The sequence below is a fragment of the Micromesistius poutassou genome (genome assembly GCF_964030765.1).
Source record: "Micromesistius poutassou genome assembly, chromosome: 6".
Lineage (NCBI taxonomy): Eukaryota > Metazoa > Chordata > Actinopteri > Gadiformes > Gadidae > Micromesistius > Micromesistius poutassou.
Genome location: NC_140276.1, coordinates 9,045,823 through 9,069,375, shown reverse-complemented (window position 1 = coordinate 9,069,375; position 23,553 = coordinate 9,045,823). Strand labels below are relative to the sequence as shown.

Genomic DNA, 23,553 nt, shown 5'->3' with positions numbered 1-23,553 from the left:
ATTACAACCTATTGCTTTAAAACGTAGCCTTGGTTCGAAATGATGCATATACGGGTTTAAATGTATAACATCGTTACGTCGTCGTCATCTGAAAGAGTCACCGTCATGAATCCACCGCTAGGCGGCGCCAAACATCGGGGGAATAGTCGTAGTGCTTTCTTCTTCCGGGTCAGAGACGGTTTCGAAGTTGAACAACCATAATAGAAATCCGGGTGCTCGATTTGAATGTTTACGAATGAAATAGGAAAGCTATTATTGTTATTTTAATTGTTCTTAACTGTACCTGGTTACAATTAGTGCCAAATGGCTGGTTTACCACCCGGTGACCCGCAGTTGGTCTCTATGATCGTCAATCATTTAAAAACGCAGGGTCTTTTTGACCAGTTTAGGAGGGACTGCCTGGCAGACGTGGATACAAAGGTACCGTTCAGTCAATTGTAAGGGTTAGATTGTTATATTACGTTATATTGTTATATCACGCTTTGTTATTGGTCAAGTATTTGCAAACTTTTTTTTGGTCTATTCTAAAACCCGCGAGCTCCTCAGTGTCGGTGTGTGGAAGCTGTGATTCTAACAAGCCGCTGCCTCGCATCACCGGGACGCTACGTGTGTGTTTAATATTAATATAAATTAATATATTAATGTCGGTTCTCCCTCTGCCGTCGTTTACAGCCCGCCTACCTGAATCTGAAACAAAGAGTTGACAACTTTGTCTCCAACCACCTCTCCAACCACACATGGAGTCCTCATTTGAACAAGAACCAGCTCAGGAACAACATAAGACAGTTGGTGCTACAGTAAGTGACCCGTCCCTGTTGTCCATGTTCTTTTATCTTCTTTCACTTGAGTGAATGTATATTCTACAATGTAAACATACATTACATTTAGGGCATTAAGCAGACGCTTTTATCCAAAGCGACGTAAAATAAGTACATTTAAATGTACTTCTAATAAAAGAGAAATGGTAATACCTTTCGTGTGTTCATTCTCAATCACACGTGAATCATAAACATGTAGTGGTAGATTCATTTAGAGTTTTCCTTTTCAGGTCTGGTATGCTGGAACAGGGAGTTGACCGGATTGTGGCCCAGGTGGTCGATCCTAAGATCAACCACACCTTCAGGCCGCAGGTGGAGCGAGTGGTCCGGGAGTTCCTGTCCCCTGGCAGCTACAGCGAGGAGCCTCCCCTCCCAGCCTCCTATGCTGATGTTAAACCTGAAAGCAGTGCTCTGGAGCAAGGTAGGATGTGTTCAGCATGGCTTCAGTCCCGGCTGACATGAGGCTGAGCATGACACCATGTTGTGACACGTTGTTGTTGTGTCATGACACCGTGTTGTGTCATGACACTGTGTTGTGTCATGACACCACATGTTCCCTTATCTTCAGTCCCGTCGGCCGCCCCGCCCACCACCACGGCGAGCGACGCCATGTCCATCCTGGACACCATCACCTCTCTGAACCAGGGGGCCAGCTCCTGGGCCGGCCCCAGCGGGGAGAAGGGCCGCAGGGGCCCCCCCTCAGAGGAGTCCATGCAGCTGGGGGAGAAGGGAGACCAGGACACGGTCCTAGTAGAGGAGGGGGTCCCCAGCCCAGAGGGACAGGCCACCGATGAGGTAGAGGAAGCTCAACTGGCGCTAGAGATCTCAGCGGTCGACATCAAGACGGAGGAGTCTCAGGGGGAGTCCAGCAAGGAGGAGGGAGAGGCGGGGGAGGTGAGGACGAAAGAGGAGGAGATGGACGGGGAGGAGGGGGAGAAGGCAGGAGGCCACGAGCTGGCGGAGGAGGAGAAGGCAGGCGGCCGGACCGGGATGTCCTCCGCGGAGAAGCTGGAGGATGACGACTCGTTGAAATCCCCCAATCAGATGAGGCAGAAGGCCAGGGAGAGGCTGAAGGAAGGTGTGGCTCAAGTCAAGCGTTTATTTGTTATTTACTTTGTTTACTTCAATGCCTTTATTTTGTTTTGGTGTAAAAATTGCATTACATGGTGAATTGAAGTGAAAAATTCAACAAGCAATTAGAAATCAGTCGGAAAAGGCACATATTATTATATGTGTATTAATCTATTATAACTATTATATATCATAGATTCCGTACTGGTTTATTTGTGTCCATATTATTATTATCATACCACAGCACTTATAGGCAGCAGTAGGAAGCAGTTGATGTAACGTGTCTCTTCCCGGCAGAGTATTCCCTGGAGGACTCCGACCTGGAGGGTCTGAGTGACATCACTGTGAGCTCCGTGCACACCAGCGACCTGTCCTCCCTCGAGGAAGACAGCGATGAAGAGCAGCCGTCCGAGTCCTCCGAGGAGGGCGAGCTTCTGTCTGATGGTCGGTCTCTTTGCATTTTCCTTCTCATATTTAGCTTTATTTCATATCATTTGCATTAAGCTTTGTATAGTTAGTAACCCAGTCATATTTTTGAATGGTCCCCTCATTCCGTCATTTTCCCCTGCGTCATTTAAAGCAGGAAGTGTAAGGGGGCGGGGGTTTCTAAAAACTACAAGCACTAGTTCCAGTGGGCGGGACTTAGGGGTGTATGGTATAAACGGTATAGAGAGTACACCGGTGTACAATTTGCTCTATGGTATGGATGTTGACGTTACTGTGTGACCGGTAGATCACACAAGCGCTAAAGAAGGAATGATGTTGTACCAGAGACGCAGTTGTTATTCATAATACCATCCGGAGGCACACACAGCTTTTGGCCGTGTTCTATAAGATATTCTAGAACACTCCGGGAGCTCTGGCGGGAGACCTGGAGCTCTATATCTAAATAATATAATATAATATATAGACATCTATAATATAATATATAATATCACGGCCAAAAGCTGTGTGCCTGAATGATATTATGAATAAACGACTGAGTCGGGTTCTCCGACGTCTCAGGTCCTTCCACATCAATCTGAAGTTGTGGTTCAATCTGGACTTCAGAGAGTCAAAGCCAAAGTTTCTTTCCCCAATTCCTGCTCCACCATGGCCGAGAATCAATACACTGGTCTTATTTTGCAAACCCGCACCCACCCGTACCCACGAATTACATTCCGCACCCGACCAGACCCACTATAAATTGATATTGAAGCCCGACCTGCAACCGAAGGAAAATTAGACACATTAGATGGAACGCCGGGGAATTACACTTACCTGGTGTTGGCGTGGTGCTTTAGATTGCTGTGCAATAAAAGCACATCATCCACTGTGGACGTTCTTATTTGACTTCGCTCCTGAATAACAGCCTGAATATCCAGCACGGAGAAGTCTCGCTCGCCATCGCAAAACCCGCCACCGACCCGCTCTCTTCAGGCGTCCGACCCGACCCGCACATCCAAATTGTGCCGGTCACTCGGTCTGACCGAGATAACCGCCACTACGAGTCTTCACTTGTTGTGGAAGTACCAGAGACGTCCGAGAACCCGACGCAGTCTTTAATTCATAATATCATCTGAAGGCGAACAGTTTTGGTCGTGATATTATATATTATATTGTATTATATAGATACCTATATATTATTTAGATATAGAGCTCCGGGAGTCCGCAAACGGCAACCATCACCTTCACCTGCTGCAATTCACGCTGAACAGCCAATCAGCGTTCAACGCTGAATTGAACGCTGATTGGCTGTTATGTTACGTTCCTCAGGGAGTGAACGCTGATTGGCTGTTATGTTACGTCCCTCAGGGAGTGAACGCTGATTGGCATTGTGGGAGTTGTCGTCTTCAATCCACAAGCACCAAAAAGTCACTGTCTGCCTTTTCTCGACATTTTAAATTAGACATTTATGTTTCTATTGGACTAAATATCTAACCCACTTTCAATACAGATTCATGTCTCTACCGGTGAAATTCTCCTCTAAGGTAACCTTTCTTCTCATGGCTGAACCCTTCTTTTTTATTTTGCCTTAAACTCCAGGAGAAGGAGGAGAGGATAAGGAAGCGAGTGCAGACAAAGAGGAGGACGACAAGGAGCAGAAGCCCAGACGCAAGGCCTACGTCCACAAGCCCTTCCTGTACTCCCGTTACTATAGCGACTCAGACGACGAGGTCACGGTGGAGGAGCGGCGCAGATGTGCAGTAAGTTTCCCCTCCTATGTGTTGTCTGCGTACTTTGAGTTTATTCTCTTACTCTCGGTTAGGGGTTGGGGTTAGGGGTTAGAGGGTTAGGGTTAGAGGGTTGGGGTTAGGGTTAGAGGGTTGGGGTTAGAGGGTTGGGGTTAGGGTTAGAGGGTTAGAGGGTTAGGGTTAGAGGGTTGGGGTTGGGGTGAGGGTTGGGGTTAGGGGTGGGGCTATGGTTAGGGGTTAGGGTTAGGGGTTAGGGTTAGGGATTGTATTGTGCGTGAGCAGAGTGTGAGCCGCTCTCTGAACTGATGGTTGCTCTGCTAGGCCAAGGACAAGGAGGACAGACTGCTGAAGAGACAACAGAACCGGGAGCGCATGGAGGAGCGGCGCAAGCAGAAAGCAGCACAGGCCGAACTGCAAGGTGGGGATCCACTGGACCTTCCTCTGTGGCTCTGCTGTAGAACCTGGAGGAGGCTGGATGTCATCGTCCTCTAGGGATCCTTGTGATCCAATGAGTCCATGAGACACCTTGTGCTACACAGAGCCCACACGTTTGCCACATGAACCCTGCTTATGGTGTCACAAGACGCGCAGGAAGCAGTACTCTCGTATATTATATTATTAATTATATATTATTAGAACGGTTCCCCTTTAAGCCTCACTATATCAATGTGCTGTGATCCTGGTCGACTGAAAGTGAATTTTTAATCCCACTAGCCCGGAGGAGGCAACAGCGGAGCGACTCTCCCAGCACGGAGGAACCCCAGGCCAAGCAGGCACGCAAAGAACGGAAAGTTCTGGAAAAGAAAATGGCCCTTAATAGGAAGAGGAAACTGGACTCACGGTGTGTGTCCAGGACTGTGTACAGACTTGAATGTGTCTGTCTGAGCCTGTGTTTACATAGCTGTGTGATGCACTCTATTAGATCGACTAATGGATTGTTCTTTCCTTCAGGAAAGAGGGCGACACCTCAAGCAGGAAGAAGTCTGACTCGGTTGGCGACGGCTCAAAGAGAGTAAGAACAAATGAAACACTGATTTAACACACAGCCTTTTTTAACTATTGTTTATCAATCTGATCCCAACCCTTTTCCTTCTTTTAAAAAAATTAGGAATTGAAATCGTCAGTGTTGAAGCCCCTACAGCCAAAGTCCATCAGGAAAGAGTCGCAGTCGTTGGAGGAGAGAAGCCGACGGCACAGCGGCAGCGTCTCCGAGGACTCCAGCGAGCCCAAGAAGAGCTCGGAAAAGAGCCGCACGCACTCCTTCATCCTGGAGCTGGAGCAGGGCTCCCAGGAGGCCCTCAAGCACCGCCCCGCCGGGAAATTCGACCGGCATTCCCGGAAAGACTCTGTTTCCAAAGAGCGCAAGGAGAAGGATCGGAGCGTGTCGGACGAGCGCGCGAAACCCAAACAAAAGCCAGAGAAGAGTCGAGCCGAGGCCCAAGCGGGCGAGGCGTCGCAGAAGGAGGCTCCCTCCGCCAAAACCACAGGTTCAGAGGAAAAATGGGAGAAAAGGGCAAAGGTCAAAGGTGAGAAGAAGCCGGGAGCGGTGAGGGAAGGGAGAGGGTCCGTGTTGGAAGGTGCGCCGGACGAGGGGACGTCCAAAGACCCCCCGTCCTCCAAGAAAGGGAAGGCGGCCTTCACGGACCCCCTCAAAGTAGAGAAGGACAAGGAGGGAGACAAGGAGAAGGGGAGGGAGAAGGTCAGAGAAAAGGAGAAGCCAAAAGGAGAGAAGAACCCCAAGGGGTCGCTCCCACCGGACATGGCTAGCGCCTCGCGGCCGGAGCGCAGCGAGGTGGAGGCGGACGGCGCCAAGAGGAAGGAGAAGCCTCCCAAGGAGCTCTTGAGACGCTCCAAGAGCTGCTCCGAGGAACGGCCGGGGGAGAAGCCCAAGGGGAAGACGGAGGGGAAAGACGGCGAGAGGGAGAAGAGCACCAAGGGGGACGCAGAGGGCCCGAAGGCCGGCAGCAAGGCCTGCTCCGAGGCCGACAAGGATCCCCGGAGGTCAAAGGTCACGGAGAAGGGTAGGGTCACTGAGAAGACGTCCAAGTCGAAGGTTAGGGAGGACTTGAAGAGTCCGACGTCCAAGAGTGAGAAGAAGGCTCCGGCCGTCGAGGTCAAAGGTAAAGCGGTCCTGCCGGTCGGCAAACACGCCGCCTCCGCCGCCGCCAAGGAGACAGGGAAGGACAGGAGCGCAAAGGAAGACCGGCACGCCCCGGAAGAGCCGCTTCCAGAGAAACACCAGGACACCCGCAGGGCTGCCAAGAGGAAAGCCGAGAAGGGAGACAGAATCCCGGACAAAAAGGACAACGACGGGCCCGAGACGAAGAAGAAGACGATGAAGGGTCACCAGGGCGACGACAAGCTGGACAAGGCGGTGGCGTCCCCGCTTCCCTCTCCGCTGGTCGAGGCGGACGAAACGCCAGCCAACAAACCGGCGCTCTTCCAGGACGCCAGCGCCGACCTCCATCCTGCCGTCACCACGGTGACCCCCGGCACGACCGCCCCCACCACCATGGCCGCCCCCACCACCACGGCCGCCCCCACCACCACGGCCGCCCCCACCACCACGGCCGCCCCCACCACCACGGCCGCCCCCACCACCACGGCCGCCCCCACCACCACGACCGCCCCCACCACCACGGCCGCCCCCACCACCACGACCGCCCCACCAGACGACACGTACGACGCCCTCAGCGACATCACGGCCGAGCCGGATGAGGGAGAGACGGAGGCGCGGCTCAGAGACCTGGAGGGTCTCCCGGCACCCAGCGGGGGGGCGGACCCTCTGCTGACCCTGGTGGACATCTGCACCTCAGCGGACGCCCTGCTGCCCCGGGACGCCCCTCCGGCACCGGGGGGGGCGGACGCAGAGGATGCCGACATCCAGATGATGACGGAGGCGGCGCTGACCCTCCTGTCCATGGACCCCGAGAGCATCATGGCCGCCTGTGTCCCTCCTCCTCCTCCTCCTGCTGCCCCCCCCACAGAGGGGCTGGTCCCTCCTCCTGCTGCCCCCCCCACAGAGGGGCTGGTCCCTCAGGGGGACGCCCCCCCCACAGAGGGGCTGATCCCTCCTCCTGCTGCCCCCCCCACAGAGGGGCTGGTCCCTCCTCCTGCTGCCCCCCCCACAGAGGGGCTGGTCCCTCAGGGGGACGCCCCCCCCACAGAGGGGCTGATCCCTCCTCCTGCTGCCCCCCCCACAGAGGGGCTGGTCCCTCCTCCTGCTGCCCCCCCCACAGAGGGGCTGGTCCCTCAGGGGGACGAACCCGCTGCTGGGGACGGAGGGGAGTGTCTTGCCGCTGATGCACCCCCTGTGGCGGGAGTCGACCCCCAGGCTGCAGCAGAGCCGTCCCTGGTCTCCCCGGACCGGGTCACCGAGGCGGAGGACGGGAAGGCCCGCAGCTCTGGCACGTTCACAATATTCTGCTTTGAAATTGTCTTTTAAGGACGTATTTATTTTTTTGAATACAACCCTTTTTTAATTAATTAAATTAATTTATTCTTAACTTGTACAACATTCTTTCCACAGATGCGTGTGATGGTTCAGAGAAAGAACCAGTAGTTCTCAGGGAGCACAGAGCGCCTCCCCCTGTCCCAGAGGTGAGCAGGGTCAGGGTTAGCCTGCAGCCACACCGGGCCACCAGAATATATCTGGTGGTCATTCTCAATTGCTTCTTGAACATTTTGTAATAATGCAATATATTACATGATTAAATACAATTTAAAGTATTTCATTAAAGAAGATCATGATGATTAACGTCAAATATATCATCTTTAATTTAACTGAACTGAACGTTGGCGGTATAATATTAAATAAATGTATTTTTACCGTTCCTCTATTCTTTCTATTATAGGTTGATCAAACTAAGTCCGACCAGATTCCGACTCCTTTAGGTGAGGAAAAGCTCGGAGATCCGGAGATGGAAGCGGAAACAGTCCGCCTGTTGTCACCGGCAGTGGGAATAAACAGTAAGAGATTTTGATTTGATGGATTAGTGCGTATGTTTTTTTATCATCTTGTATGCATTTTTCAGAATAATAAAATGTTGATGTTAACTGCTGGTGAAATGGTTTCTGTGATTAAAAAGGGTTAGGGTTAGCGAGGGACACGGTGCGTCAGTGTGCTCACCTGTGGACTCAAAGGGTTTTGATTGACATTGGACCACTGCTTCAGCTGCAGGAGAAGCTGTGACCGAACACCTGGAGACCAAAGTAAAGGCAGAAACCAGCGCCAACACCCAGCTGCTCTGTCCTGAACCTCTCCCAACCACAGTGTCAGTAGAGTCTGAACGTTCCAGCCAACCCGGTAAGGCATGATGTGTATATTAAGGAAAGGAGAATACCAGTCTTTCCTTTTCACTGCTGTTATCTGATCCTTCTTCTTCTTTTAGGGGAACCCAAGCCAGAGGTGGTGGGTGCTGAGATCAGCGCCAAGGTGAGCTGCAGTGCGTGGATGCATTTATTTTCCACTAGCCGTTATTTCTGTGGTTTGATCTTCAGCTCCTCCTCGCTAAGTGGTCCCTGAGCGAGAAGCATTACCCTTACAGCTCCCTCATTACCCTTACTGCTCCCTCATAACCACATTACCATTACTGCTCCCTCATTACCACATTACCCTTACTGCTCACTCATAACTACATTACCCTTATTGCTCCCTCATAACCACATTACCCTTACTGCTCCCTCATAACCACATTACCCTTACTGCTCCCTCATTACCACATTACCCTTACTGCTCCCTCATAACTACATTACCCTTACTGCTCCCTCATTACCCTTACTGCTCCCTCATAACCACATTACCCTTACTGCTCCATCATTACCGCATTACCCTTACTGCTCCCTCATAACCACATTACCCTTACTGCTCCCTCATAACCACATTACCCTTACCGCTCCCTCATAACCACATTACCCTTACAGCTCCCTCATAAACACATTACCTTTACCGCTCCCTCATTACCACATTACCCTTACTGCTCCCTCATTACCACATTACCCTTACTGCTCCCTCATAACCACATTACCCTTACTGCTCCCTCATAACCACATTACCCTTACTGCTCCCTCATAACTACATTACCCTTACCGCTCCCTCATAACTACATTACCCTTACTGCTCCCTCATTACCCTTACTGCTCCCTCATAACCACATTACCCTTACTGCTCCCTCATTACCGCATTACCCTTACTGCTCCCTCATAACCACATTACCCTTACTGCTTCCTCATAACCACATTACCCTTACTGCTTCCTCATAACCACATTACCCTTACTGCTCCCTCATTACCACATTACCCTTACTTCTCCCTCATTACCACATTACCCTTACTGCTCCCTCATAACCACATTACCCTTACTGCTCCCTCATTACCCTTACTGCTCCCTCATTACCACATTACTCTTACTGCTCCCTCATTACCCTTACTGCTCCCTCATAACTACATTACCCTTACTGCTCCCTCATTGCCACATTACCCTTACTGCTCCCTCATTACCACATTACCCTTACTGCTCCCTCATTACCCTTACTGCTCCCTCCAGGCTGGGGGGCTGTTTGCTGTATGATTGACACCGCTTGGTGTATGAATATGTTTTATGAATGGGTGAATGTGAGCGCTAATTGTAAAGCGCTTTGAGTTGCCATAGGTTAGAAAATCTCTCCTATAACTGCAGTCCTATTTTTACTCTTTTTGTTTTGCGGGGTTGTATTTCTGAGCGGTCTGTTTCTGTCCAATAGGAGGAGGAGATGGAGGTTGGGGAAAATCAGGCGACGGTGGACATTGACAATGTTGGCAAGTAGCTATGATTGACCTTTCCTTATTCTGCACAAAATCTAACTTTTACCATTTTTTCTTCATGTATAGTGGATTATCCAAATCAGCAAAACATTATTATTAATTACATGTTCTGCTTTTATTAGCCGTTGAAGCGGAGCTGGAGGGAGAGGGGGTCACAAAAGACACACAAAATGTAAGTCATCTTTTAGTAGTAGTTCAAACCGAGTATTTGACTAATTGTTTTTAAAGGAGGTGAATGTGATATGGACTATGTTGTATTATAATTGCGATTGTTAACCAAACCACATGTTTATCTGCCTTTTGATTGACTGTTGTGTGTATCTCGTCTTACCAGACGCTGTGTGATGTTCCGGACCCGAGGCATCAACATGATCCCAAGACTGCGGAAAAAAGCGGTGAGTGTCAAGAGTTGTATAAAGCAAAGCACAATCTACTTCCAGGAAAAATCCAAAAAATGTTTGGGGAAAGAGAGGGAGGGTACAACCTAAGAGGGAGAGGGAAGTTAAAGCAACCTTTTGCTCGTACCACGTTGAAAAGTATGTGCATATCTGTCTGTGGAGTGAAACTTTGGAACAGCTTACCAGAAGATATTAAAGATAGTAAAAATGTTGCCCATTTAAAAACAATGTTTAAAAACAATATTTTTGAAAAGTACAGAAGTGAAAATGTAGAGAGCAACAAAGGGAAATAATTAACTTCATTTTGCAACAAACATGAAGTTTTCTTGTTTGTTTGATTCTGACTGTTTTTTAGCTATAGGATTGATATGGGATGTGTAATGTAAACTAGGAAATTTAGACCTGTTTTGTTTTTTGAGTTGTGAAGGTTTGTGGATATAGGATGGTCGGTGGGGGACGTACTGTGTAGGTATATGTATGTATGTGTGTGGGGTGTATGTATATGCGACATTCCGATCAGACTGCTTATGGTTTTTAATAATGAAATGAGAAATGAGGGTGCGGCAGCTATAAGCTTTGCTTCAGCCGCAACCCTTTTCGACCAGCTGTATAGTATTTGTTACTACCTTGAATTTGTTTTGTTGAAATTTTGATGCTGTGATCGAAGCTGTGATCATTCATTCATTCATTCAAGAGGCAATACTGCACCATTCACAGGTTAAATATTGATCACAAACCATCAGTTGAAATCAAACAACAATCAATCAGTTTTCTCATCGTCAACGTGGCTTGTTGTGGGTTGTCTTCTCTGTTCCAGTGTCTGACTCAGACCAACAGGAGGAGGAGACGACAGCCGACCCGTCCCAGAAGGTCAATATCTTCAAATTATTCTATTATTCCTTGGAGTAGCCATAGGGGTGGTGTGTGTGTGTGTGTGTGTGTGTGTGTGTGTGTGTGTGTGTGTGTGTGTGTGTGTGTGTGTGTGTGTGTGTGTGTGTGTGTGTGTGTGTGTGTGTGTGTGTGTGTGTGTGTGTGTGTGTGTGTACACTGTAATGCCCTGCCCGACAAGGTGAGCTAGACAGGACCCTAATGGCGCATTTCCACCGGCGGGTCCGCTTCAGACCAGCACGCCTCAGCCCAGTGGTCAGGGTTAGCCCAGGTTTAGCCCAGCTGAGTTACAGCGCGCGTTTCCACCACCACCAGTACCCTTATGGTGGGTGGGGTTTAAGACAGTACCCTTATGGTGGGCGGGGTTTAAGCCGACAGTACCCTTATGGTGGGCGGGGTTTAAGACAGTACCCTTATGGTGGGCGGGTTTAAGACAGTACCCTTATGGTGGGCGGGGATTTAAGCCGACAGTACCCTTATGGTGGGCGGGGTTTAAGACAGTACCCTTATGGTGGGCAGGGTTTAAGACAGTACCCTTATGGTGGGCGGGGTTTAAGCCGACAGTACCCTTATGGTGGGCGGGGTTTAAGACAGTACCCTTATGGTGGGCGGGGTTTTAGACAGTACCCTTATGGTGGGCGGGGTTTAAGACAGTACCCTTATGGTGGGTGGGGTTTAAGCTGATAGTACCCTTATGGTGGGCGGGGTTTAAAACAGTACCCTTATGGTGGGCGGGGTTTAAGACAGTACCCTTATGGTGGGCGGGGTTTAAGCCGACAGTACCCTTATGGTGGGCGGGGTTTAAGACAGTACCCTTATGGTGGGCGGGGTTTAAGCCGACAGTACCCTTATGGTGGGCGGGGTTTAAGACAGTACCCTTATGGTGGGTGGGGTTTAAGCTGATAGTACCCTTATGGTGGGCGGGGTTTAAAACAGTACCCTTATGGTGGGCGGGGTTTAAAACGGTACCCTTATGGTGGGCGGGGTTTAAGACAGTACCCTTATGGTGGGCGGGGTTTAAGCAGACAGTACCCTTATGGAGGGCGGGGATAAAGACAGTACCCTTATGGTGGGCGGGGTTTAAGACAGTACCCTTATGGTGGGCGGGGTTTAAGATGACTGTACCCTTATGGTGGGCGGGGTTTAAGCCCGACGGTGATAGCCACGGCAGCTACGTAAGCATGGTGATCTCATAGCAGCCCGACACAGTGTAGCCTGTTAATAAATCCATGAAAAAGAAGAACGCGCACAATGAACAAAGAGCAACAATGTAGGACGTCCAAGAAGGATGGCAAACTTTTGCGCGACATTTTCTTCAATAAACAAAGCTTTCACTGTTGTCCAGAAATACCTCGCGGGTACTGTGTTTGTTTGTTATCCCCCTGTCGCACTGAAGTGATTCTGTCGACCAATCAACAGACGGCGTGTGTAGCTCAAACTTGCCGGCACCCTTTCAGACGTCTCAGTACCCCAACGGAGGAGTACCGTGAGACGAGTACGGCTCATCACGGCTCAGTCCGGGTCACGCCCGCTTTTGGCGGTGGAAACGCGACCTGTGCCGCACCTTTGCAGACTGAACCGACCCGCACCCTGTGGTGGAAATGTGCCATAATGTACCCGACTGTGATTCAGTAAATGATAATCTGCTCCACCTGATATTCATTCCTAATTCTATTCATTTGGTTCTTCAGGAAGATAAAGCCGAGGGGAGAGTGACCCGCAAGCGGAGGCTTTCAATGCAGAGATCCTCCTCCAGCAAGGACTGTGGTACTATAGGTCTACTATTATGTTACTACACTGTCAAGGACTGTGGTACTATAGGTCTATTATGTTACTACACTGTCAAGGACTGTGGTACTATAGGTCTATTATGTTACTACACTGTCAAGGACTGTGGTACTATAGGTCTATTATGTTACCACATTCATACACTGTCAAGGACTGTGGTACTATAGGTCTATTATGTTACTACATTCATACACTGTCAAGGACTGTGGTACTATAGATCTACTATTATGTTACTACATTCATACACTGTCAAGGACTGCGGTACTATAGGTCTATTATGTTACTACACTGTCAAGGACTGTGGTACTATAGGTCTATTATGTTACTACATTCATACACTGTCAAGGACTGCGGTACTATAGGTCTATTATGTTACTACACTGTCAAGGACTGTGGTACTATAGGTCTATTATGTTATTACAATGTCAAGGACTGTGGTACTATAGGTCTATTATGTTATTACACTGTCAAGGACTGTGGTACTATAGGTCTACTATTATGTTACTACATTCATACACTGTCAAGGACGCGGCTCCACACATGCTCACCCCTTGGTTGTGACGTCTCAGTGCGTTGTCATGACAATAACGCCACCTGCATTCGCAGCAGAGTGGAACATTCACATAGTGTTTATTAAAAACATATTAATTTACAATATTTTTTCTCTAAATTACGGATTTATTTCAGTAACGGTGATCAAAGGGCATAGATTACTATGTTTACGATCATATCAAAGAGAAATGACCTATTAAATGAGCTATGGCACTTCTGCATTGACCTGCACAGGTCTGGAAAAAAGATTTAGTTAAATATATATATATATATATATATATATATAGCAAAGCAGGAAGACTGCAGTGGAGGTGAGGCCAAAGTGAGGCACAGAGCGGATCAAAATAGGAAAAAGCACTTGTACAAGCAAAGAGAAAATAGCACAAGTCATGTGCTTTGGTGGGGATGACTGGAGTTGGTAGTAGTAGTTGTATAGTTAGTTGTATGGGTAGTTGTATGGTAGATGTTGTATGTCATTATTTTTAAGTTATTTGTAATTCACATAAATCCATCTTAATTCTAATTGATGCCACTGACTTTAATATAGTTAGCACTGCCTCATATAGGTCTGCATGTCACTGACAGGCTTTTATGTGTCACTTTAAAAGAGTTTGTAGAAAATGTCCCATGAATCATAGGAGGGCAACCGGACACATTGATCGTTTTAATTTGTGTTCTATTAACAACTACCTGAATAACGTTTTAGTTATTCACATAAGTGAGAAAAATGCTGCTGTTATTTTTCTAGAAGGACATCAGTCCCACCGCAGTAGTCTCCAGTCTCCCTCCGCTTTGAGGGCTTGGCTTCCTCACTGCTAGTCGTAAACTAGTCGTTGACCTCTTCTGGTCATAGTTTTCCCTCCCGGTACGAGGACTTGAACAAAAAGGGTACTTTATTATTAAACGTTGTCATTAGCGCGGCTGGAGTAGATGAAAATACCTGACCTCCCTGTGAAAATACATGCAAACGTAATCATTTTTATTCTTTCTACCGATTTCAGCTGAGAAGGAGGAAAAGGACGGCCAAGAGCAACCGTCTGTCGAGGTAGGAAAATAAAATAAAATCCCACCAAACACTACGAACACATGGTGGTTTGGCCTCCATTTTGAATTGGTTGCTTTACGAGCTCAGTTCCTTGCTCCTTTTCAGGGCCCTTAGCGCTCTTTGGGCTCTTTGTTCGAGCGACGGGTTAGCTCACGTTCATTGTGTTGTTCCGTTTTATACTCTGTTTGTGTTCATTTGGTTCATTCCTATTGCCTAATGAATGAGATTTAATTTACTATCATTTTTCTGTCTTTGATTCTTAGAAACTGAATATGTTTGTATCGGTTCTCTAACATTTACACAATCACGTTTCATGAATTGTCCTAAAAGCAGTTTGGACGCTTGAATCCCTTCAGCTTCTGTTTACCTCCAGGAACCCGGAGAGGCCAGAGCGCTGGAGGCCAGAGCGCCACGCCGCGGCCGCTCCTCCAGAGCCGGACCCCACCACGAGGAGGAGCAGCCCAGGGAGGAGCAGCCCAGGGAGGAGCAGCCCAGGGAGGTGCAGCCCAGGGAGGTGGAGCGGAAGACGGAGACTCCCACCCGCAGGGGGCGCCGTCCAGCGACCCAGGCCAAAGACACCACCACCTCCACCTCCACCAGTAAGGGTCTCCATAGCGGGGCTAGGGACTCTATTGAAATTAAACCGTATCAGGGCTTCAACCGCGTGAGGAACTCTAGGGTCAAATCTCCTAACCTTTATGCTTCCTTTCCTTAACCTTTATGCCTCCTTTCCTTAACCTTTATGCCTCCTTTCCTTAACCTTTGTGGAAACTGTCATCGGGTCAAGGCGAGATGAAAAGGTGCTGAAAAGACGCTATTTTGATCCATGCGTTCTTGCCGTATTGATTTCAATCAGGTTGAATGAGTGATTCTCAACAGTGAGAATCACTTAGTCGGAATATTTGAGGCCATTTGAATCCCAATTCACAAAAAGAGGCTAAACTAATGTTGATGTTGAAATGAACTGCCCCCAGTAGTCTTTCTTAAATGTGAAGTTGGCATTTTATTTTCTTCTCTTCTCTTCTTCTGCTTTGCCGTGTCTTCTCGTAGAGTCTGTGGCCTGTTGCTTTATTGCCGCCGTAAAGGATTATGGGATACCAATATCTCCTTTCCTTTCGTAAAAGTTGGTCAGGAGTAACCTATGCTAAAGGAGGGTTAAAGGATGCATCGAGGCTCCTTTCCTAAGCATTTTTAGAATTCGGTTGTAGAAGGGCACATAAAATGTAACAGAACATCACTGGATTTGCCGAGCCTAAAGTTGGGATCTTTTCATCAGGAGAATAATGCCGCTTTTCCACCGCCAGTACCAACTCGACTCGACTCGACTCGCCTCGACTCAACTCGGTTTGGTTGCGTTTCCATCTAAAAAAGTACCTCTTCAATGTGGGCGGGTCGTAGAAAAGAACCTCTCCACCATGGGCGGGTCGTCATTAGGTTTTAATCACGGGAGACGCGATTCCCGGGAAATCTGAATCTGATCAAGACTATTTCCTGATTCCCGGGAAAGGTTATGATGGGAAATAAAATAAAATAAAAAGCGCAATGACTGCGCGTCTATTGTTGTCATACGGTAACGTTGATAGAGGCGAAACTCGAGCCCTATAGGAAAGGAACGACACTGAAACGAAACAGCGAAACGCTGGTCCGTGGACTCCAGCCACGCCGGACACACACAACCACGCCCGACACACATAACGACGCGCAGCCTAACTAGCCCCGGGAAAGGAGCGACACACACGGCGAAACGCTGATCAGTGTCCCCCTCGGGAGCGGGTTCGTGGACTCCAACCACGCCGGACACAACTTAACTTGAGTGAATATTCCCATTTACAGCCGCTGGCCAATCAGTTACCAGCAGCCTGTTTACGTCACACAAAAGTACCTACTCCGCTGGCATGGAACCTCGACGGAGGTAGTACTAAAAAAAAGTACCCGGTACTAGGTACCAGGTACTTTTTTTGCCAATGGAAACGCAAATAAGGCGTGGCGAGTCGAGTCGAGTCGAGTCGAGTCGAGTAGGTACTGGCGGTGGAAAAGCGGCATAACACTTTGCTTCCTTCACCTCCAGGTGTTCCGGAGAAAGATAAGAAGAAACATGAGGAGAAAGAAGAAACCCTGTTGGACCAAAAAGAGGTTTGGTTTCTTCCCAGCTTTAGTATTATTGTTAAATATATTAAATAGGTAACTATTATCGGATATGCACCTGAGGCAACGCATTTGTGTATAATGACAATGATAATGAAGTAGAGACAATCCATTTAGAAGACTAAATATCATTACAACTTTAGTTTAATATCGGGGTGTGGGAGCTGGTATGATGACCATCTCATTATTTATACCTTTTCCCTCCTCAGTCTGAGGACCATGGAGTCCTTGCTGCGGTGGAGACATCCGGTTCTGGGCTTACCTCCCACACTGGTGAGCTGGCTTCAATTCAGCTCTGGTCACATTGGTCCCCATCTCTGGCTTTGTATTTAAAGAGAGACCAATACTGTGTGGTTGGGGAGCTAGTCCGCTAGCCAGCCTAGCCAGGCAGCTGGCCAGCTAAAACCATAATGGATTGAGACACAATTGAATCACAATTGTGTTTCATCCTTTGTTTCTCTTTTCACCTAACTTTTCCCCTAACTGCTTCTCTAGGAGAGCCCTCAAAGACAGAAGGTTGTGAAGACACGCAGCAGTCTGCAGCAGTGAGTTTAATCTCAGTATGTGCACACCTTCTGACCTTTGTTGACTGCTGCATAATGTCTGTATTTTCACAGGTTTCTCAGCCCTGCAGTAGAAGAGTTGAGTTCCTGATGTCGTCTGTTCATTGAGCTTGTGTTTTTGTCCCTACAGGAGCCCAGCGAGGAGACAGGAGATGACCAGCAGGAGGAGAAACACAGCCCAGACACCGGTGAGCGAAACATGACCACATAACCAATGCTGCCATACTACTGCTCCTACCATACCATACCGTACTATACCATACCAACTACTGCTCCTACCATACCATACCAACTACTGTTACTACCATACCATACCAACTACTGTTACTACCATACCATACCACACCATACCAACTACTGTTACTACCATACCATACCACACCATACCAACTACTGCTCCTACCATACCATACCATACCATACCAACTACTGTTACTACCATACCATACCAACTACTGTTACTACCATACTACTGCTCCTACCATACCATACCAACTACGGCTCCTACCATACCATACCAACTACTGTTACTACCATACCAACTACTGTTACTACCATACCATACCAACTACTGCTCCTACCATACTACTGTTACTACCATACCAACTACTGTTACTACCATACCATACCAACTACTGTTACTACCATACCATACCAACTACTGTTACTACCATACCATACCAACTACTGTTACTACCATACCATACCAACTACTGTTACTACCATACCAACTACTGTTACTACCATACCATACCAACTACTGTTACTACCATACCATACCAACTACTGTTACTACCATACCATACCAACTACTGTTACTACCATACCATACCAACTACTGTTACTACCATACCAACTACTGTTACTACTATACCATACCATACCAACTACTGTTACTACCATACCATACCAACTACTGCTCCTACCATACCATACCATACCAACTACTGCTCCTACCATACCATACCAACTACTGTTACTACCATACCATACCAACTACTGTTACTACCATACCAACTACTGTTACTACCATACCATACCAACTACTGTTACTACCATACCAACTACTGTTACTACTATACCATACCATACCAACTACTGTTACTACCAACTACTACCAACTACTGCTCCTACCATACCATACCAGCTACTGTTACTACCATACCATACCAACTACTGCTCCTACCATACCATACCATACCAACTACTGTTACTACCAACTACTACCAACTACTGCTCCTACCATACCATACCAGCTACTGTTACTACCATACCAAACCAACTACTGTTACTACCATACCATACCAACTACTGCTCCTACCATACCATACCATACAAACTACTTTTACTACCATACCATACCAACTACTGTTACTACCATACCAACTACTGTTACTACCATACCATACCATACCAACTACTGTTACTACCATACCATACCAACTACTGTTACTACCATACCATACCAACTACTGTTACTACTACTGTTCCAATGTGCTTCAACCCCACGGATCAGACTTTAACACACATTCCATAAGAAGTCCCGTTCAGTATGACTGTTTGTTAATATGATATGTTAATATGATATGTTAATATGATGGTTTTCAGGCGACCAACCAGATCTGGATAAAGGAGAACAGGAAGGCTCCAGTGACATCAGGACGGATGTACGCAAACACACAAAATATCAAAGAATTCACGATTTATATGTGGCAAAATAAACAGCAATGAAACTCTAAATAATATTTATATATATATTTATTTTTTATTGATATGTTTCTTTACAATAACTGTATTTTCCAGTAAAGGATTGATAAGCATTAAATGAGCCTCATCTGGGTAATCATCCGCTTCACAATGTTTCTTCTAGTTCCTTCTAGTTCCTTCTAGTACTTTATCCAACATTTGCTACGGCGGAGATCTTCACTGAGCTGTTGTCCTCTCTGAAGGTGGAGGAGGAGCGGGCGGAGCAGGAGACCACTCCTAAGAAGGTGGAGGAGGAGCGGGCGGAGCAGGAGACCACTCCTAAGAAGCCCGCCCGGCGCGGCCGGCCTCCCAAAGCCGCCGCCAACACAGACTCAGGTACAGCCTTCAGAACAGACTCAGGTACAGCCTTCAGAACAGACTCAGGTACAGCCTTCAGAACAGACTCAGGTACAGCCTTCAGAACAGACTCAGGTACAGCCTTCAGAACAGACTCAGGTACAGCCTTCAGAACAGACTCAGGTACAGCCTTCAGAACAGACTCAGGTACAGCCTTCAGAACAGACTCAGGTACAGCCTTCAGAACAGACTCAGGTACTGCCTTCAGAACAGACTCAGGTACAGCCTTCAGAACAGACTCAGGTACAGCCTTCAGAACAGACTCAGGTACAGCCTTCAGAACAGACTCAGGTACAGCCTTCAGAACAGACTCAGGTACAGCCTTCAGAACACAGACTCAGGTACAGCCTTCAGAACAGACTCAGGTACAGCCTTCAGAACACAGACTCAGGTACAGCCTTCAGAACAGACTCAGGTACAGCCTTCAGAACAGACTCAGGTACAGCCTTCAGAACACAGACTCAGGTACAGCCTTCAGAACAGACTCAGGTACAGCCTTCAGAACAGACTCAGGTACAGCCTTCAGAACACAGACTCAGGTACTGTGTTCTACTGTGTACTGTGTTGTACTGTGTACTCTGCATGTATTCCCAAACAGCCAACACGTATTCCTGGCTCCCGGGTTCTACTGAACGTATTCATGTGTGTCTCTGATCAGCTGACTCTGTTTGGTGATCCACCCCAGAACCAAACGCCCCGATGCCCTCAGACCACCTTTATCACCATTCCTCTCTTGATGAAGTTGTTAGTGATTTGCTTGAAGGTCCACCAACAGAAAGTGTATTTCCCAAGCAATGACTGTTGCCTCAGCAAAGTGGTTGCGTACAAGCTGGCTTCCAATATCAGTTGTTTTGTTTTAAATCTTAAAAAAGGGTTTTCTTTCTTCCTTTTTTTCTTGGACTTCTGTAAGTGCTCGTAATTGTATAACTATATGATTGATTAATCCTCTTGTCATCCATATTCAGAATGCACTCATGGTTGTGCTAAACGATCTGGACTCCTAATTTGTCATCTTGGATTAACAAAGTTCCTCTTGTCTTATTAAAGCGTCTGCCTTTACTCCATATCAACTGTTGGGGCGACGATCAGCCAGTCATATATTAATATATAATATATGAATATATATATATTAATATATATAATATGTCTTTGGTGTTTTAACTTCGGTAGCCGACAAAATGGAAGAGAAGGCAGATGAGAGCGGGCTGAACACGGAGGAAGACGAGGACGAGGAGGAAGAGGACCGCAAGAGCCGAACCACGCGGTCAGCTTCTCGAATGGAGGCCGAGAGGTACTCTCACACACACACACACACACACACACACACACACACACACACACACACACACACACACACACACCCACCCCCTTGGCAGATAAGGTCACCTCAACGGTCCAATCCCTGAAGCCAAGGCGTAGCCTGGCTATCAACGCTGCACCGTTTCCTGTGTTTATTAACCCCGCATCTGGATGCAAGAAGCTGTTGATATTGATATGGATGTTTGGCGTCTGATAAACAAATGGCACAGAGCGCTTGGCCGCTGTCGCCATGTTGGCTCTGTGCAGCGGCTCCGGGGTCCAGTGGCGGCGCTGTAACGTCTCCTCCTGTTTATGTTGCTGCTAGAAACAAGCCAAGCAAACCGTCGACTCGCGCCAGCCGGCACGGCGGCGGCAAGGAGGAGTCCTGGAGCGGCACGGCGCGGTGAGTTGGCCCCCGTCCACCGGGACCCTGTGGAGCCTGGCTGCGTCCGTAGCGCTCACCTCTCTGTACGCTCAGATCGAGGCGAGGGGGGATTGTATATCGGGAAGTCTAGGGAGTAGAACAGTGTGCAATCGCTTGAGTGGAAAATAACAATGATGTCTTACCAAGTGATACAACCCATAAGTATGATGATAAAATAGAGCTTCAGGGAGCTCGTCAATGATGTGTTATTATTGAGAAGGGTATTTTAACGCTGTGTATTTTAAATCTATGGACAGAGCACAACAGCTGTATTCGTTGCCAAACAATTACTAATCAAACTGAATGACCCCCCCCCCCCCCCCCCACAGCGGAACGCGGGGCCAGGCCGCCGGAGCCAAGGGGGCTCGTAAACGCGAGGCCAGCCCCCCTGCCGTGCGCACCCGGGGGGGGCCCAGGCCAGAGGAGACTCCCTCCAAGAGGTCCAAGCGCTGAGACAGACCATTGCACTGACATTTTTTACCTTTTTACTTTTAGCTGTACTTTGTATGGCGCTTTGTCTGTTTTATTATTCGGTATTGTTATTATTGTAAATATTATTTCACATCCGTGTCAAACTAACACCCCACCCTGCTATTGGACACCAAATGGGAGAACCAAATGGACACCAGATCTTAAAGTCTCTAACTGCTGAGTGGAGTGGCTGAAGCTCTCTGGTTAGTATTAGACCTTCCCTTCCCTTCAGCTGCCATACAACCCATATGGTTTGGATCAGGCGTCATCATTTCATCATTTATTCAGTAATGCCCTGCGAAGGAGAGTCTTTTGGACCAATCAAGGGTCTTACGTGTAATAATACGTGTAACTTACGTGTAAAAAAACGTTTTTCAAAAAGATTTTCAGGCGGGTGTGAAAGTGTCACTTAGAAACCGACTTTTTGTTTGGAATCGGTTTGAGACTGTTCGACTTTTGCTGGTTAGCTTTGAGACCTCAAATGTTTTCTTTATTTGGTGCGAGTCAATACTTATTCATTGTTGTGGACATGAAATAATAACTATTCATTCTGTGAATGTAACGGAAACATATTCCTCCAATTTTAAGCATGTTTTATTTTTTATGTTCTCTGTTCAGTATGACTTTTTTTAAAACGTGCATTGGAATAGCAAAACAGTATTTGCCAACAATATATGAACACGATGAGCTATATACAGTACATTTTGGTTTTATGTGATTAAAGTACATTTTTTAACAGATTGCATGTACTGTACTCTATTGTACGGGTAACCAAGGTCTGAAAAGGGTCATTTGTGTGAATAAATAAAACATTTATTTTTACTTAAACGAAATATGAAAATAAATAAATATATTTTGCAAATGTTTAACCCTATAACGTACTTACTTTAGAGCACTACATTCACAATGTCATGTCTATTGTGTGTCATGTAGTTTTATCTATTACAATTTCTAAATTAAGTTAATATAACAAGACATAGGCCTATTGAGTATAATGTAATATTTAGTAGGCATTGCGTGATGCAGACGTGTGTGTCACAGGGTCCCTTTCCTGTTAGATGTGCGGACTTTCAATGTGTTCATAATCAAACCTTCGAACCAATCATATCCCGGCGGGAAAGAGGACATTCCTGAGTGCTAATTGAGGATAAAAACGACCAACTAACGATACAGGAATTAGAATTAGCCTACTGTAGGATTACTGTGGAACGGTCCTTTGAAGGTGTTCTCAGGTTTATACTGGTACTGGAATACAAGCCCTAAATATTATAATATCTTACTCAAAGTAAAACAAATAATGGAATGGTTCATGTGTCCAGTGTAAGCCTATGGCTGACCAACAGCAGTATTTCACAGATTGGTACCATTAGAGAGGGGGGACCAACATAGGGGACCAGACCTGGTCAAGTTTTTGATTGGCAATTAATCTGAACACTCCTGATGTTATGACACTGATTCTTTGAACAAAATCCAAAAAGAGATTACAACTTTCAACATTTTTTTAGAAACAATTACCGTACGTGTTTCTGGTTACCGTACCTTCCTGTAGGCTAGCGTGCCGACCATACTTTTCTCCAGTTTATTAAAAAAAATAACATCGGCCTATAGGGCCTATATCCTCAAGTATCACTTTTGTGGTCGGGAGTTTGAGCACCAAGGCAACTCAAGAACGATTGGGCTTGACGTCTTGTGACAAAACAAACCTTCTTGGCCATAGCTCGACGCAATCGTGATGGACACGCGCACTGTGGGACCTTCTCCTAATGATACAGTTTAACCGCCAAGCCGGGGGGGGGGGGGGGGGGGGGTTGCCTTCGTCTGAGGATTGGAATGGAAGTACCATTGGGTTTGAGCAGAGGTTGTCCTACAGTGGAGCCTCTTACCATTGGCGGTGGGTAAGGGGCTCCACGTTGGGAGTGGTCTTTCCTCTACTGGGGATATGGCCAACGAGACTGGCACGGAACATAATGGCCGCCTATTCAGCTGCTTCTCTCACAACACGTAAAAGTTAA

The 23,553-nt window shown here is 47.3% G+C and overlaps 1 protein-coding gene across 1 annotated transcript; it reads left to right on the top strand.

Annotated features, from left to right (window-relative positions):
- The first annotated feature begins 216 nt into the window (after positions 1–216).
- bod1l1 (biorientation of chromosomes in cell division 1-like 1) lies at positions 217–22,316 on the top strand. Its single transcript, XM_084469152.1, has 30 exons — positions 217–420; positions 673–797; positions 1,049–1,239; positions 1,387–1,896; positions 2,187–2,333; positions 3,915–4,075; positions 4,385–4,481; positions 4,778–4,904; positions 5,015–5,075; positions 5,172–7,470; positions 7,593–7,663; positions 7,918–8,032; positions 8,238–8,369; positions 8,455–8,498; positions 9,805–9,859; positions 9,988–10,037; positions 10,200–10,260; positions 11,081–11,133; positions 12,843–12,918; positions 14,493–14,536; positions 14,910–15,135; positions 16,605–16,669; positions 16,891–16,954; positions 17,177–17,241; positions 17,375–17,432; positions 18,853–18,911; positions 19,194–19,326; positions 20,518–20,638; positions 20,972–21,049; positions 21,400–22,316. Exons 1-30 carry the CDS (start codon positions 304–306, stop codon positions 21,521–21,523), a joined length of 5,529 nt encoding a protein of 1,842 aa, XP_084325278.1. The 5' UTR covers positions 217–303; the 3' UTR covers positions 21,524–22,316.
- The last annotated feature ends 1,237 nt before the right edge of the window (positions 22,317–23,553 follow it).

Excerpts from the sequence above, each read along its gene's own strand:
- bod1l1 (XM_084469152.1), top strand. The coding sequence starts at position 304 with ATGGCTGGTTTACCACCCGGTGACCCGCAGTTGGTCTCTATGATCGTC. Across the intron at positions 1,897-2,186 it reads CAGGGAGAGGCTGAAGGAAG|AGTATTCCCTGGAGGACTCC; the intron begins GTGTGGCTCAAG and ends TCTTCCCGGCAG. Across the intron at positions 4,482-4,777 it reads AGCACAGGCCGAACTGCAAG|CCCGGAGGAGGCAACAGCGG; the intron begins GTGGGGATCCAC and ends TAATCCCACTAG.